Source organism: Suricata suricatta, chromosome 11, assembly GCF_006229205.1.
Source record: "Suricata suricatta isolate VVHF042 chromosome 11, meerkat_22Aug2017_6uvM2_HiC, whole genome shotgun sequence".
Lineage (NCBI taxonomy): Eukaryota > Metazoa > Chordata > Mammalia > Carnivora > Herpestidae > Suricata > Suricata suricatta.
The window spans coordinates 18,493,755-18,506,902 of record NC_043710.1 but is presented as its reverse complement, the minus strand read 5'-3'; the positions used below and the strand labels follow the sequence as shown (position 1 = coordinate 18,506,902).

The 13,148-nt window shown below is 47.6% G+C and overlaps 1 protein-coding gene across 1 annotated transcript; it reads left to right on the top strand.

Annotated features, from left to right (window-relative positions):
* The first annotated feature begins 1,164 nt into the window (after positions 1-1,164).
* ACCSL (1-aminocyclopropane-1-carboxylate synthase homolog (inactive) like) lies at positions 1,165-11,854 on the top strand. Its single transcript, XM_029914732.1, has 14 exons — positions 1,165-1,680; positions 2,970-3,029; positions 3,464-3,534; positions 3,918-3,987; positions 4,220-4,286; positions 5,321-5,418; positions 5,660-5,737; positions 6,058-6,158; positions 7,290-7,379; positions 8,554-8,599; positions 8,693-8,834; positions 10,176-10,318; positions 10,406-10,559; positions 11,511-11,854. The coding sequence occupies exons 1-14, from the start codon at positions 1,165-1,167 to the stop codon at positions 11,591-11,593; spliced, it is 1,719 nt and encodes a 572-aa protein (XP_029770592.1). The 3' UTR covers positions 11,594-11,854.
* Positions 11,855-13,148: the final 1,294 nt, after the last annotated feature.

Here is a 13,148-nt window from a genome sequence, read left to right as displayed (position 1 = left end):
TTTGATTTTGTTATTAAGGTGATACAGGACAAAGACCTTCAATATGTGAGAGCCCAGCCCTGGAAGAAAGCAGAAACCCCTTGCTTCTTGCCCATTGAAGAAAAATCTTGTCCAGCATTGTGGCTCTTCTCACCAAACTCCTCAGAACCAACAGGGATGATAGGTACCACCTTTTAGGAAGGCAAAACCACAGAAATCCCTCTTGACACTTAGCTACCCCTCTATGCTATCCAAGTATAGATCTTCCTTGGCTTATGATGGACTTCTGTCCTGATACACCCATTATAAGTTGAAAATGCATTTAATACACCTAAACTACTGAGCTTCATAGTTCAGCCTCGCCTATCTTAAATATGTAGAACACTCACATTGGCCTACAACTGGGAAAAATCCTCAAACACTGTCCATTTTATAATCAAGTGTTGAATATCTCATTTAATTTATTGAATACTGGAAGTGAAAAGCAGAAGGGTAGTTGTAAATGGTTGTTTACCCTCATGATTGTGGAACTGACTGGGAGCTGCATCTTGCTGCCAGTGCCCAGCATCATGAGACGGGATCATATGGTCCCTCACTGGCCTAGGAAAAGGTTCAAATTCGAAATTCCAAGTACAGTTTCTACCAAGTGTGTGTCACTTTTGCACTCTTGTAACGTCAGAAAGTCAAGCATTGAACCATTCTAAGTTGGGGGAATGTCTGTAACTGGAAGGACAGTGTGACCTACTTACCTGTCTCTCTCTTTCTTTCTCTCTATGTCTCTTTATTTCTACAGAATCTCCTTTTCTTAGAACACTGTAAAGCAGGAATTGTCTGATTGAGGTAGAGAGTGGAGACCCCAGAGCATACCTGTTCGTTTTCCCCTTTTTCTCAAAGCAGGCCCTCATGCTCTTCCTCAGAACACATTTTAAAGTCCTTTAACTACAGTGCTCCAGCGTCTGGGCTTGGGGCCACTCAGGCATTGCCCTTGAATGAGTCGGTAATTCTCCCTGAGTCAACATGCTGCCTGTACCCAAGGCATGGAAGTAGAAGGAGACAGTGAGGAGCCTGAGCGTGAGCCTAGATCTCCTGAGGGTCAAGGAGAGTCTCCTTTGATGCACTGCATGGTCTCTTGCTTTCTCTGCAGGTTCCAGCCAGCCTGCTGAGGCCAAGACAAATACCCAGAGCATGGGTCACCGATTAGGCACGCCCCGCATGAACAGTGGCCGGATGTGGGGTCTGGGCTTCAGAAACCAGAGAATCCACACCCACCTGATGGAGATGATGCTGTGCTTGAAGCAGACCATAGAGAAGAACCTCATGTACCTAACAATCAGGCACCCGCAGCAGGACCTGGTGCTGGAGGAGCAGAGGCACAGTCAGGGCATCAGCAAGCAGGAAGCCCTCCTGGGCAACTTAATGTACCAGTTGGTCAACCTCCTACAGTCTGGGGCCATGGGTGGCCTGGAGCTCCAATGGTCTTGGCCTTCCCTGGATGTTAGGGATGATGTCGGAGGTGGGCAGTGGGCCCAGTCATCCAGGCAGTCTGACACGCTAGTTCACCCACTGAGTGATCCTGTAGCTACATTTGTCAGCCAGCACCTGTCCAACCGTGGGACTGACATCTCTGACTTATACCACTCCATCTTCCAGGACTACAAGATCTACCAAAGAGACAAATACCACGAGGTCAAGAACACCTTGGTGAGGATAGGGGCGGGGAGGACACCTATTCGAGGGCCCCAATCACTGGGGTTGACAGAGTCCTGTGCCAAGTATTGGGCTCTCTCTTACTCTTCTTAGCTCCATAAAGTAGACGCTATTGTCATCTTATAGATAAGGGAATAGGCACAGAAACAAGGTGACATGCCTATGAAAATTAAGAGCTATGCCTGGCTCCCCTGCTTCCCAGCTCCCCCAGCTTCCCCTCCTCCCCCAGCACATTTTCCCTGAATCCCTGCTCTTACCTACTAGGAGTCACCATGGTCACAGCAGTAAGCAAACATGTCATCATGGAACTCAGTCTAGTGATGACTGTAGTCAACCACTGGAGGAAGGAACCTGAGTAATAGTTTTGAGTGAACAAGGGATTGGTTGCTTTGGGTGGTCTAAGGTGTCTTAAAGGCTGACTCAGCCAGTCATGTGGTGCAGGCAGGAGGGAGGGGGGACTTCTAGGTAGGAGGAACTGCATATGTGAAAACTTCATGGTGGGAAGGGGCTGGGAGTGATGGAGGAAAGGGACCTCATGTGGCTAGACTGGGGTAAGTGAGTGCTGTGACAAGAGATGTGAGTGTGGCCAGGCCATTGTGAGGTGTTGGGATGATATTCTAAGTGTTAGAGAGTCAACAAGAGGCTTCCTGCAAGAAGGTTCGCTACAGCTCTCCTTCCAGAGGATGGAGGACTGTGCCAGTCAAACCTTCCTTTCTGTTTTTACCTAAGTGATATGTGCTCCATCGCCATCTGCTTCTCTGGGGACTGACTGAGCACAGTATCTCCATTGAACTCTGAGAGATCATATCTCCCCCAGTAACTTGAAGGGCCCTCCCACAGAAGCAGAGATGGGTAGGAGACAGGTACTGAGTCAGGCAGGTGGGTTCTGCTCATTGCTGCGGTCATGTGCCTAACAGGTTATTCAGCCTTTCTGAGCTTCACTCTCTTTAAATCAGGGATCACAACAGAACCCTTTCCTCAGGAGTTGTAGGAAGTAAGACCACGTAGTCTAGGGTCTGGGTCTGGTACGTAATAAGAACTCCATGACTGGTATTTGGCATATAAGTAGTATGTGGCTCTGAAGGGTAAAACTTGCAAGCTGTAAGATTTTGGGATCTGTGAAACTTTTCTAACACTTGAAGTTGTTAACATGGATTGAACTGCCTCAAGAGGCGGTGAGATTTCCATTTGAAATAATGTAGGATGCGTATTTACTGGAATGTTTAAAGAGGCCCGTATAGGGCAGGGCAAGCGAACTGATCTCAGATTCCTTCCATCTCCAGGGCTTCATTAACCTTGGACTCAGTGAGAATAAGCTCTGCCTGGATCTGATGACTGAGCGGGTAAGCCAAGCCCTGTGCTCTTCTGGGACAGCCATTGGGCCTAGTCCCACTAGAATGTTTCTGAGTGTGTGGTAGATACAGGAGTTGGACTTACGAGTTTTGGGAAGGAAGCCCCCTTCTGGAATAGCACATCTGACATTCTGGTGTGCTGACTGTGTTTGGAGGTGTGCTCTGGATGAGTATATGGTGGGTAGGCTGCCACGGGAGCCTCTGGCCCTGTGGGGTTGGGAAGGGCATCAGACACTCCCCAGTGATCCTCTCTTTGTGTAATCTATGGCAGGATTGGGGCCTCCATTCATCAAGGTGATGTTTCCCTGTTCACCTTCTGTATGGCCCTGTGTTGTAGAGCAAACATCTGATGGATCCGAGCAGTGGGATGGGGCCTGTTGGGCTTCCTTGGGCTGGCTGTCCTCATGTTTTCTGTTTGTCCATAGTTGAGTCAGAGTGATATGAACTACATTGAGGATGACCTGCTGCAATATTCTGATTGGAGAGGACAACTGTTGTAAGTAACTTCCAGATCTCAAGTCTCTCGGCCCCTAGATACTTGCTCTCATTCAGGGACGCACTCAAGGCACCAGATTCTTGGTTGGCTACCTCCCTGTTTCTTTGGGTAACAACCTCTAGAAAATATCTAGAGTGAAGCCTCATCAGGAGGCAGGCTGGTATCCTAGAAATAGTACTAACCTGTAATTCAAAGGGCTTGAGTTCTTATCTAAACTCTCACATTTACTGTCTGTGTCACCCAGGGAGTAGATAGCCTCTGTCAGTAACCCTGTAACATGAGACTGGATACCTTGCTCTTTGGAAAAGACTGTAGTCTAGATCCTGAATGAGGAAGAGCCCTTGGGCATGGGCACCACAAAGTCTCTCTGGGTTTGTCCACAGTCTACGAGAAGAGGTGGCCCGGTTCCTGACCTACTACTGCAAAGTACCTGACCGGCTTGATCCAGAAAATGTGAGTCAGTTTCCCAGCCTCACTGCTACCCTGGTAGAGGGCTTTATTCTTGGGGGCCTTTCTGTATTTTCTAGAACTGGCAGAGACCCTCAGGACCAAGGCAGAGGAAAGGCCAATGCGACCAAATAAGGAGGTTCCTGATGCCTGCCCCTCCTAGGGGGAGGGAGACCAAGGAGCTAGACCTACTTATATGGGGGTTGGGTTTTGATATCTTCCTTCTGTGCATCTTTAGGTAGTTGTTCTAAATGGCTGCTCCTCCGTGTTCTCCACACTGGCCATGGTTCTGTGTGACCCAGGTGGTAAGTTAATGGGCTTTGCTTTCCCTCTGGGAAATAGCAGCACATGGGCACCGGACCTTAAGGAAGAAGAATATCTTGACCCAAGGCCTTTCCCCTAAAGTACTGGGACTTCTACATTGATTAGAACATCTTCCTACTATGTCTGTAGGAACAAGAGATTGGGGATTTACATTTAATATGAAAGGAAAACATGTGATGGTCCTCAATGAGGTATGCTTTAGAAACAGTGACAATGGGAGCCAAGTCATTATATTCTTAGATGGGCTTCTGGACTCAACTCCAATACAGAGAGCCCTAGTGAACTGGCTCAGAAGACAGATTTCCTATCCTCCTCTCCTCCAAACAAACAAACAAAACACACACACACACACACACACACACACACACACACACACACACACCCAATCCAAAAAAACAAAAAACTAATTCGTTCTAGATCAAACAAGGCTGAGGGATCTGTTCTTGGTCTCCCTCCTAACAACACCCAAACAAGAATCTCCCATCTTGACCTCTGGCTGCATAGAAGGAAGTTACCAAGATGGCAGGTTCACTCAAAGGAGTGGGTCCTTGGTTTGTTCATCAATGAGGCCAAAGGAATGGGAAGAAAAGAACCCCTGAGTTCCCCAAGTCTAAGTAACCTGAGCCAGGTTACCTAGAGATGAGCGCCCTGTCTGGGCACAGACCTCCACCTCCTGTGTTCATGCTAGAGTTCGCAAGGCTCACTGTAGGACTAGCACCCCACCTGCCAGCAAGGCCATTTTGGTTTATAACCTGGATTTTGAGCCATTCATAACAATATTCTTCCATTTCTCCTTCTCTAGTATACCCCCCAAAGAAGGAACTTCTCTAGAGTTCCCAAATAACATTTGTAAGAGTAACTTTTGTAGAGCCTGAGACCAAAAGTAGTAAGCCCCAGGCAGGAGGGATTGCCAAACTAACCTTCTCTGTCCATAGTGCTGCTGCTGGTCTGGGGCGCCTGGTGGGTTCTGACTGAGAGACCGTGGACTGACAGCTTTGTCTCCCTGTGCTTCCAGATGCCTTTCTGATTCCTACCCCCTTTTATGGTGGCTTCGCCTTCAGTGCCTGCCTGTATTCAAAAGTTGAGCTGATTCTTGTCCACCTGGACAGCGAGGTCAGAATGGGGACCCTTCCCCCTGCTTGGCCCACCTAAGTCTCTAAGGGCATTTGGAAGGTGTAGGGGAACTCTCTTTCCTCCCATATAAGTGACAGTGGGGGGATGTGGAGAAATTGGAGCAAAGAAGGCACATGGGGCTGTAGCCTTGGGCATGAAAGATTGTTCAGTGTTTGTAGGATGGGGACTAAGGCTTAGAAGCTTTCAGATAGGCGGTTCTCAGGCAGTATTTGTCTTCCAGGTCACAGATGCGAATCCCTGTCCTTTCCAGCTCACTGTGGACAAGTTGGAGCAAGCTCTGTTTGAGGCTAGGCTTACAGTAAGGAGGGATCTCTGTCTTCAGGGTGGGCACTGCCATCCCTGAAAAGGGTTGAGGACTGAGACCCGGTACAACTTTCTTACCAAGGTGATGTGGGTTTTTTCTTTGGAAGAAGCAGTGTCCCAGGGGCCATGTCCCCCTGGGAGCCCTGAGCCCTGTCTATGGCAGCCCCAAGAGCTCCTTCTGGGGCTGCATGTTCAAGATCCCATCTAAGGAGGGATCCATCATTGGGTGTCCTGATGTGATCTTTGGCTGAACTTGAGGTAGACGTGAAGGAGTATGTTCACTCGGTTATGGTTTATGCATTTTGTATGTTTTAGGGGAAAAAGGTCAAAGGCCTCATTCTGACCAACCCCCAGAATCCTTTGGGAGATGTCTACTCTCAAGACTCACTACAGGAATACCTGGAGTTTGCCAAGAGGTAGGAGTTCCTCCCCTGGAGACCACACAAAGTCCCTAATGGCATTTTGATCACTCATGGTCAAGAAGTCAGAACCAGACATAACTTACCCCAGTATTTTTACTGCAAGTATGCTTTGCAAAGCTATGTACAACTCACTGAAATTGAAGGAAAAGGCACCCTCATGCTTCAACCCTACATTTTTGGCCATTGTGCCTCCTTTTCCCTTCCCTTCCCTTCCCTTCCCTTCCCTTCCCTTCCCTTCCCTCCCCTCCCCTCCCCTCCCCTCCCCTTTTTCCCAGGTACAGACACCTACATAATAATTATGAGCTGGTTTTGTTGCTTTTCCAATTTTTGTTTTGTAGCCACTTTCTCCCAGCATCCATTTCCCAAACTACTTGGCCTGAGGCGTTGAGGAAGACAGACTCCCAGACCTTGTGGGATGAAGATGTGTCCCTAGAGGATGCACATGTCCCATTCCTACAGACATGTTAACATCCACTATCTCTGGAGTTCTGAAATAGCTCTATTGTTTAGGGTACATCATTTCCCATTTTCTAGAAGAAAGACGTATTCAAATTCCATAACTCTAATCCAAACCAATTCATGACAGAACTGGAGGACAAGAGGAAACTGGAAGTCCATGGGCTGGAAGTTGACAGAACTAGGGCCAAATCCCAGCTTGAGCACCTGCTAGCTGTGGGAATTAACTTTGTCTCAGAAACTGTTTCCTCATCTGTGAGATGGAGACACTACCACTGCTTCAGAGGGTTGTTGGGAAGATAAGCAAGATGACATGCATTAGCACTTAGCCCGCTGAACACCACTAGTCAATTCGGACCCTGGATGAGAGCTCCCTGACCACACCAGATATAAAACTTGTTGGGACACCCAACCCTCTCCTTTGGTCTCTGCTTTACAGTTGAAGGCTTAGATGTTCTCCTGAGTGTCTGTGAGTCCTATTCCTTCCTATCCCTGGGACAGGTCTAAAGACCCCTTCTGGTGGTCACCCCCCTTCTATCTTACCATGCTGCTTGGAAGGGTTGGGTAGGCTGCTGGAGCAGTAGATGATCTGTATCCAGAGAAGACCATAAAAGAAAATGAGTTGAGACTGGAGAGAGCCTAGATATTCTCCTTTTGCCCAACCTGCAGGTACAACCTCCATGTGATTATAGATGAGATTTACATGCTATCTGTGTTTGACGAATCCATCACATTCCACAGTGTTCTGAGCATGCAAAGGTGAGTTGGCTTCAGTTGGAGCTGGGAATGAGAGCCATGAGGTTCCTGCTTTTGCAGGGTGAGTTCATGAGCCATAGACTTCACTGGCTATGTGCCAGGAGCTGGGCTAAGGGCCACTGGGAGTGTGAAAATGAGCAAAGCATCATCTTTTCTCCAAAGTATCTTTAAGTTTATTTATTTTGAAAGAGAGGGCATGAGTGGGGGAGAGGCAGAGAGAGGAGAGAGAGAGTCCCAAGCATGACATGGGGCTTAATCTCATAAACCGTGAGATCATAACCTGACCCCAAATCCAGAGTTGGATGATTAATTGACTGAGCCACTCAGATGCCCCCCAAAGTCTTTAAAAAGTGCCATTTTGTACATGAGATAACTTGACAGCAAGGTAGAAAGGCCACTGCCAACATAAAGCCTGCCAGAATGTCAGGGAGGAATTTCTTGATAAGCAGTGCACAGGGAAAGAATAGAAATAGGGAAAAACTCTTTTTTTAAGTTTATTTATTTTGTGAGATATTGAGTGAGCATGATGAGTAGGGGAGGGGCAGAGAGAGAGAGAGAGAGAGAGAGAGAGAGAGAGAGAGAGCGCGAATTCCAAGCAGGCTTGGTGCTGACAGCACAGAGCCCAATGTGGAACTTAATCTTGTGAACTGTGAGACCATGACTGGAGCCGAAATCAAGAGTTGGATGCTTAACTGACTGAGCCCCCCAGCGTCCCTAGGGCAGAACTTTCTTAAGGATAGTATGTGGCCCTAAGGTAGGATCCCAGCAGTCAAAGCAAGGCAAGGGTATGCCCAGCAGAAGGAACAGCTTCACCAAAAACAGGACAATAAGAAATAGGTGAGCACATCTTAGAAACAATGGGTGGCCCCTCTGTGTGAAGAGCTAGCTGCTAAAAAGGTGGCTCTGGACCAGCTGCAGGAAGGCCATGGACCAGGCGGAGGGTCCTGGTCTTCATTCACTGGGGCACTTGGGAGCTGTCCCATCTAGTTTACCAGGGATATGTTTTGTTGACTTCCTGGCTTAACTGGGGCAACTGTTTCTTGAACTGTGGGCCCTGTAGGTCCTTTGGTCTAGGAAGGACCTCTGGTCCATTTTCCCCTTCTCACCTGCATTGACCCCAAGTCTTCATGTTTCACATATTCCTTCATTAACCATGATTGTACTCTCTCCTCTCCAGTTTGCCTGACCCCAGCAGGACCCATGTTATCTGGGGCACCAGTAAGGTGAGCCCCAGCTTCCTGTCTTTGGGTAGGAAAGGAAAGGGAGCCAGGAGGTGGGCAGACCAGGTATTTCTTCTCTTACTTCTTTTCCTCCAGGATTTTGGCATCTCTGGCTTCCGCTTTGGTGTTCTCTACACCCACAACAAGGAGGTGGCCTCTGCTGTGAGCTCTTTTGGTTACCTCCACAGCATTTCTGGCATTGCCCAGCATAAGCTATACCGGCTGCTCCAGGACAGAGGTACTAAGGCTCATCCTGGGCGGGGATCTTGGCTAGACCTCATGGCCATGGGGAATTCCTGGTTCTGCTTGGGCCCCTGACATACCTCTAAAACACTGAGACTCTGTTTGCTGTCTTGGGTTTAATGGCAGGACAGGAAGTTTTGAAGGAGGGCAGGATATAGCTCAGAGAGTGCAGTAGGGCAGAGATAGAAGATGGAGCTGCAGGTCTGAAACATAGATGGGCCTTCATGTCTGGCAGTCTGGGAGGTCATGCCCTGCCTGGACAGGGATAGCCAATTGTACTCTGAGGCTTGAAAGCCCCAAATCAGTCTTTATGTGAAGCTCAATTTTCCCTCCCCAATACCCTGCTTGCTTAAGCAAAGATAACAAAGAAATGCCACGATTCCTTGACCATGACTTGACTTCATCATCCAAGGTGGCCAAAGGAGAGCTGTCATTTGGGCAAGTTGGTGTGGCCAGATCTATGGCACCTGGATTCAACTTCCTCCAGGGATCACAAGTGAATGCTGCCTTCAGAGGAAACACCCCCAACCCCCTCAATTTACTGCCATGGCCCAAACTTAGATAAGGCCCTCTTTAATTCCCTATATCAGAGCAGATACTGTGCTGGAAGATTTAATTAAAAGCTGGTATATAATGATACAAATTAATGTAATTCAATATTCTGGTTTAGAAACATTTTGCTTTTAGCTTTGGCAGTGGGGAAAGGGTAGATAGCAGAAATCCAAACAGATAGCTCTGGTGGATGGTGCCAGGCCCTTGGATATTTGGCAGAAACTAGGTTCCTAGCCCCTTGCACACTAGTTCTCAACCTTGGACACATGGGAACTATCTGGGGAGCTTAAATGCTGACATGTAGGCGCTATCCCCAAAGATTCTGATTTAGATGATCTAGGGCTATAACCTGGGCATCAGGACCTTTAAAAGCTCCAAGTGGTTCTAATGTTTTGCCAGTGCTAAGAGCAACTGGGCTAAGATCAGCCCCAAGCATATCTACCTTTCTCAGAGTCTGTTGCGTGAGGCTCTGAGGCAGGAGGTAAGGAAAGCTCTGATTATCTGTGACTTGTCCCATTGACAACAGCATCATCAACCCCACTTAGGGGGTACCCTGACTCTGTATCAGGGGTGTAAACCCAAATAGAACATTCCTACGGACTATTGAGAAGCCTGTATCCGTACCCAAGCTATGGGTAAGTGCTAGGTGTGTTGGGTATAAAGGTCATCAGCTCAAATATAATACAGAGTCCATCTTGAATAGAAATAGCTGACACAAAGCCTAGGTAGGGAGCCTTATGAAAGCCACCAGCCCTGTGACAGGTGTCTTTCCCCACCCATTCAGAGTGGATTGACCAAGTGTACCTGCCTGCTTACCGCTCCCGGCTACAGAGGGCTCACGAATACATGACCAAGAAGTTGGAGGCATTAGGGATCCCTTTTCTCAACCGTGGCTCTGGCCTCTACATCTGGATCAACTTGAAAACAGTGAGCTCTGGGGGGTGAGGCCCAGTGTTGCTGGGCAGATCTGCCGGCTGGGTCTCAGGCTCAGCTCTGTCCTTCTGTCTGCCCTAGTACCTGGATCCGTGCACCTTTGAGGAAGAGCTGCTCCTCCATCGCCGCTTCCTGGACAACAAGCTGATGTTGTCCCGTGGCAAGATCTACATGTGCAAGGAGCCTGGCTGGTTCCGTATCACCTTTGCGGAGAAGCCCCTCCGGCTACAACAAGGTGAATGGTCCTGACCTCCAAATCCTGGCATCCTTCAAAGATGCCTCACCAACTCCTCTATCGCCCAATTCCTGAATCTTTCCATTTTTTGGCCTTTAGCAGCCTATAGCACTAGCCCTGCCATATCATTTGTTCCATTTCCCTTTTTAAAATTAAGTCTATTTTGAGAGAGTCCGCACTGTCAGCACAGAACCTGACTTGGGGCTCGAACTCATGAAGCCTTGAGATGATGACCTGAGCTGAAACCAAGAGTTGGATGCTTAACCATCTGAGACATCCAGGTGCACCCCACTTTGCTATCTTTAAGCTCCTTGCAAATAGGAGCAGATAGTCACTGGAAGAACACTGCACCCTTTGGGTATCTGTTCTGTGCCTGCATTGAGCAAGGCATTGGGACTATCAGCTAATCAGAGCAGTACACTGCCCTTGTGCGGCTGCGGTTTGGTAGGTGGGACAGAGGACCATGGAAGTCCCTGTACGTTATACTGTGGTGTCTCAGATTCTCCTCTGAAGGTTATGGAGAATAGGACATTTATTTTACCAATTTTCTATTGCATCTTTCCACATGCCAGACACTATTCTACCTGCTGGGAATAAAACAATTACAAGAGAACATTTATATTACAGAAACATCTTTTGGAGAATAGACTGAGCAAAAGGATACTAGAGGCAGATAGAAAACCTGATGAGGCCAAGGCTATAAGCCAGGTTACAGGATTTAATATGAGACATGAAGGTGTCTGGCAGGCAGATGCTGTGATAATGGAGCGTAACAAGAGCCCCTGGGGAGGCGGCAGGTAGACTTGGAAGTCTATTCCAAAGAAGGGAGGCCTGAGCTTCAGCATCCATGAACGAGGGGCTCTGTGGTGGTCTGCCATGACCTATGGATGTCTGGAGCCCACTGCGACCCCACTAAGCCTTCATTTCTCTGTCCCCATTTGGACCCTCTAGCCATGCACCGGTTCTATCAGGTGCTCTCGGAGCAGAAGCAGGATCTGATCGTGAAGCAACTGGAGGACACACAGAGAGAGTAAGTGGCCTGCCGCCAGTCACCTGCTCAGAGCATCCCTGACATCAGCGTCTGGTCCAGAAGGCTGGGGCTTCTGGCCTGGTGCTGGGACCGAGCCAACCGTGGGCTCCTCCAGGAATGGGCTCCTTGGACCCAGTCATCAGTTTTCTCAAGCTAAGCATCTGTCATTTTGAAAGCATTGCATCTTTTTAGTCTTGGCTAGCCATGGTGTGTCTTTAGGAAATGTTTTTATGGGGTTTGGGGTGGAGCTTTCAGGGTCCCAACTTTGATGGTTTTATTTTTTGTGTTTAGTATCTAATAAATTTAATCTCTTAAACTCTAGGCCTGATTTATTTCTTTACAGTCTTTGTATCAACTTTGGGTTGTTTTGTTTTTTGGGTTTTTTTTGGTCCTTTTTAAATTCTAAGGCAGATTAGATATAAAGAATACTGCATGGGGAAGGTAAGAAAGAAGGGAAAAAGCGATCCCTAATTTTGACAGAGCACCTTCTAGATGTCAGGATCCTGTGAGACACTGCATACCTTAGTAAGATCATGCCCACCTTACACCTGAGTGTGTGCGTGCAGGCTGGGGTATAATACCAGAAGTCCCTTCTTCCAAATAGGACTTCTGTTTGCATCCAATTCGAAAGGCTTTTAAAATGAATCTCTGGTGCTAAGCCTGGGATGTTCCAGTTTCATCCCTAGTGTTTTCAGCTGTTGGAATCACAACGCCTGTAAAGCTCTTGCATGTCTGCACTCTAGTTGGGGAACGGATGCTGTGAAGTGGGCACACCAGGGACTGCCACATCTTCTAGAGGACAGAAGCTCTTTTAGCACTAGTTGATGGCTTTTGGTCAGTCACTTGGGTTTATGATCATCTTCCAGAGTTGGTGGTTCTTAGTCTTCAGTGACAGTCTTTCTTTCTTTTTTTTTTTTTTAATAGTTTATTGTCAAATTGGTTTCCATACAACACCCAGTGCTCTTCCCCACAGGTGCCCTCCTCCATTACCACTACCTCTTTTTCCCCTCCCCCTCCCCCTTAAATCCTCGGTTCATTTTCAGTATTCAATAGTCTCTCAGTTTTGCGTCCCTCTCTCTCCCCAACTCTCTTTCCCTCTTCCCCTCCCCATGGTCCTCCATTAGGTTTCTCCTGTTCTCCTGTCAGACCTGTGAGTGCAAACATAAGGTATCTGTCCTTCTCCACCTGACTTATTTCGCTTAGCATGACACCCTCGAGGTCCATCCACTTTTTTACAAATGGCCATATTTTTTTCTTTCTCATTGCCCTGTAGTACTCCATTGTGTATATATACCACATCTTCTTGATCCATTCATCAGGTGATGGACATTTAGGCTCTTTCCATGATTTGGCTATTGTTGACAGTGAAGAAATCAAATCCGTTTTTTTTTTTTTTCTAATCATCAAAAAGCATGTCAACAAATCCTGATTCTTTAGGGTGTTTTTACACCAGAAACTTTTTTTTTTTAAGAGACCTTAACTAATAAGGTAATAGACAAGGGAGAATTCACTGGATGAATGAGGGAGCTAACAGGATCAGAGAGAAGATGAAGATCAGA

Coding starts and splice junctions, on each gene's coding strand:
- ACCSL (XM_029914732.1), top strand. CDS start 1,165: ATGGGTCACCGATTAGGCACGCCCCGCATGAACAGTGGCCGGATGTGG. Junction 3,988..4,219: donor ACCGGCTTGATCCAGAAAAT/GTGAGTCAGTTT, acceptor GTGCATCTTTAG/GTAGTTGTTCTAAATGGCTG. Junction 10,319..10,405: donor TCTGGATCAACTTGAAAACA/GTGAGCTCTGGG, acceptor TGTCTGCCCTAG/TACCTGGATCCGTGCACCTT.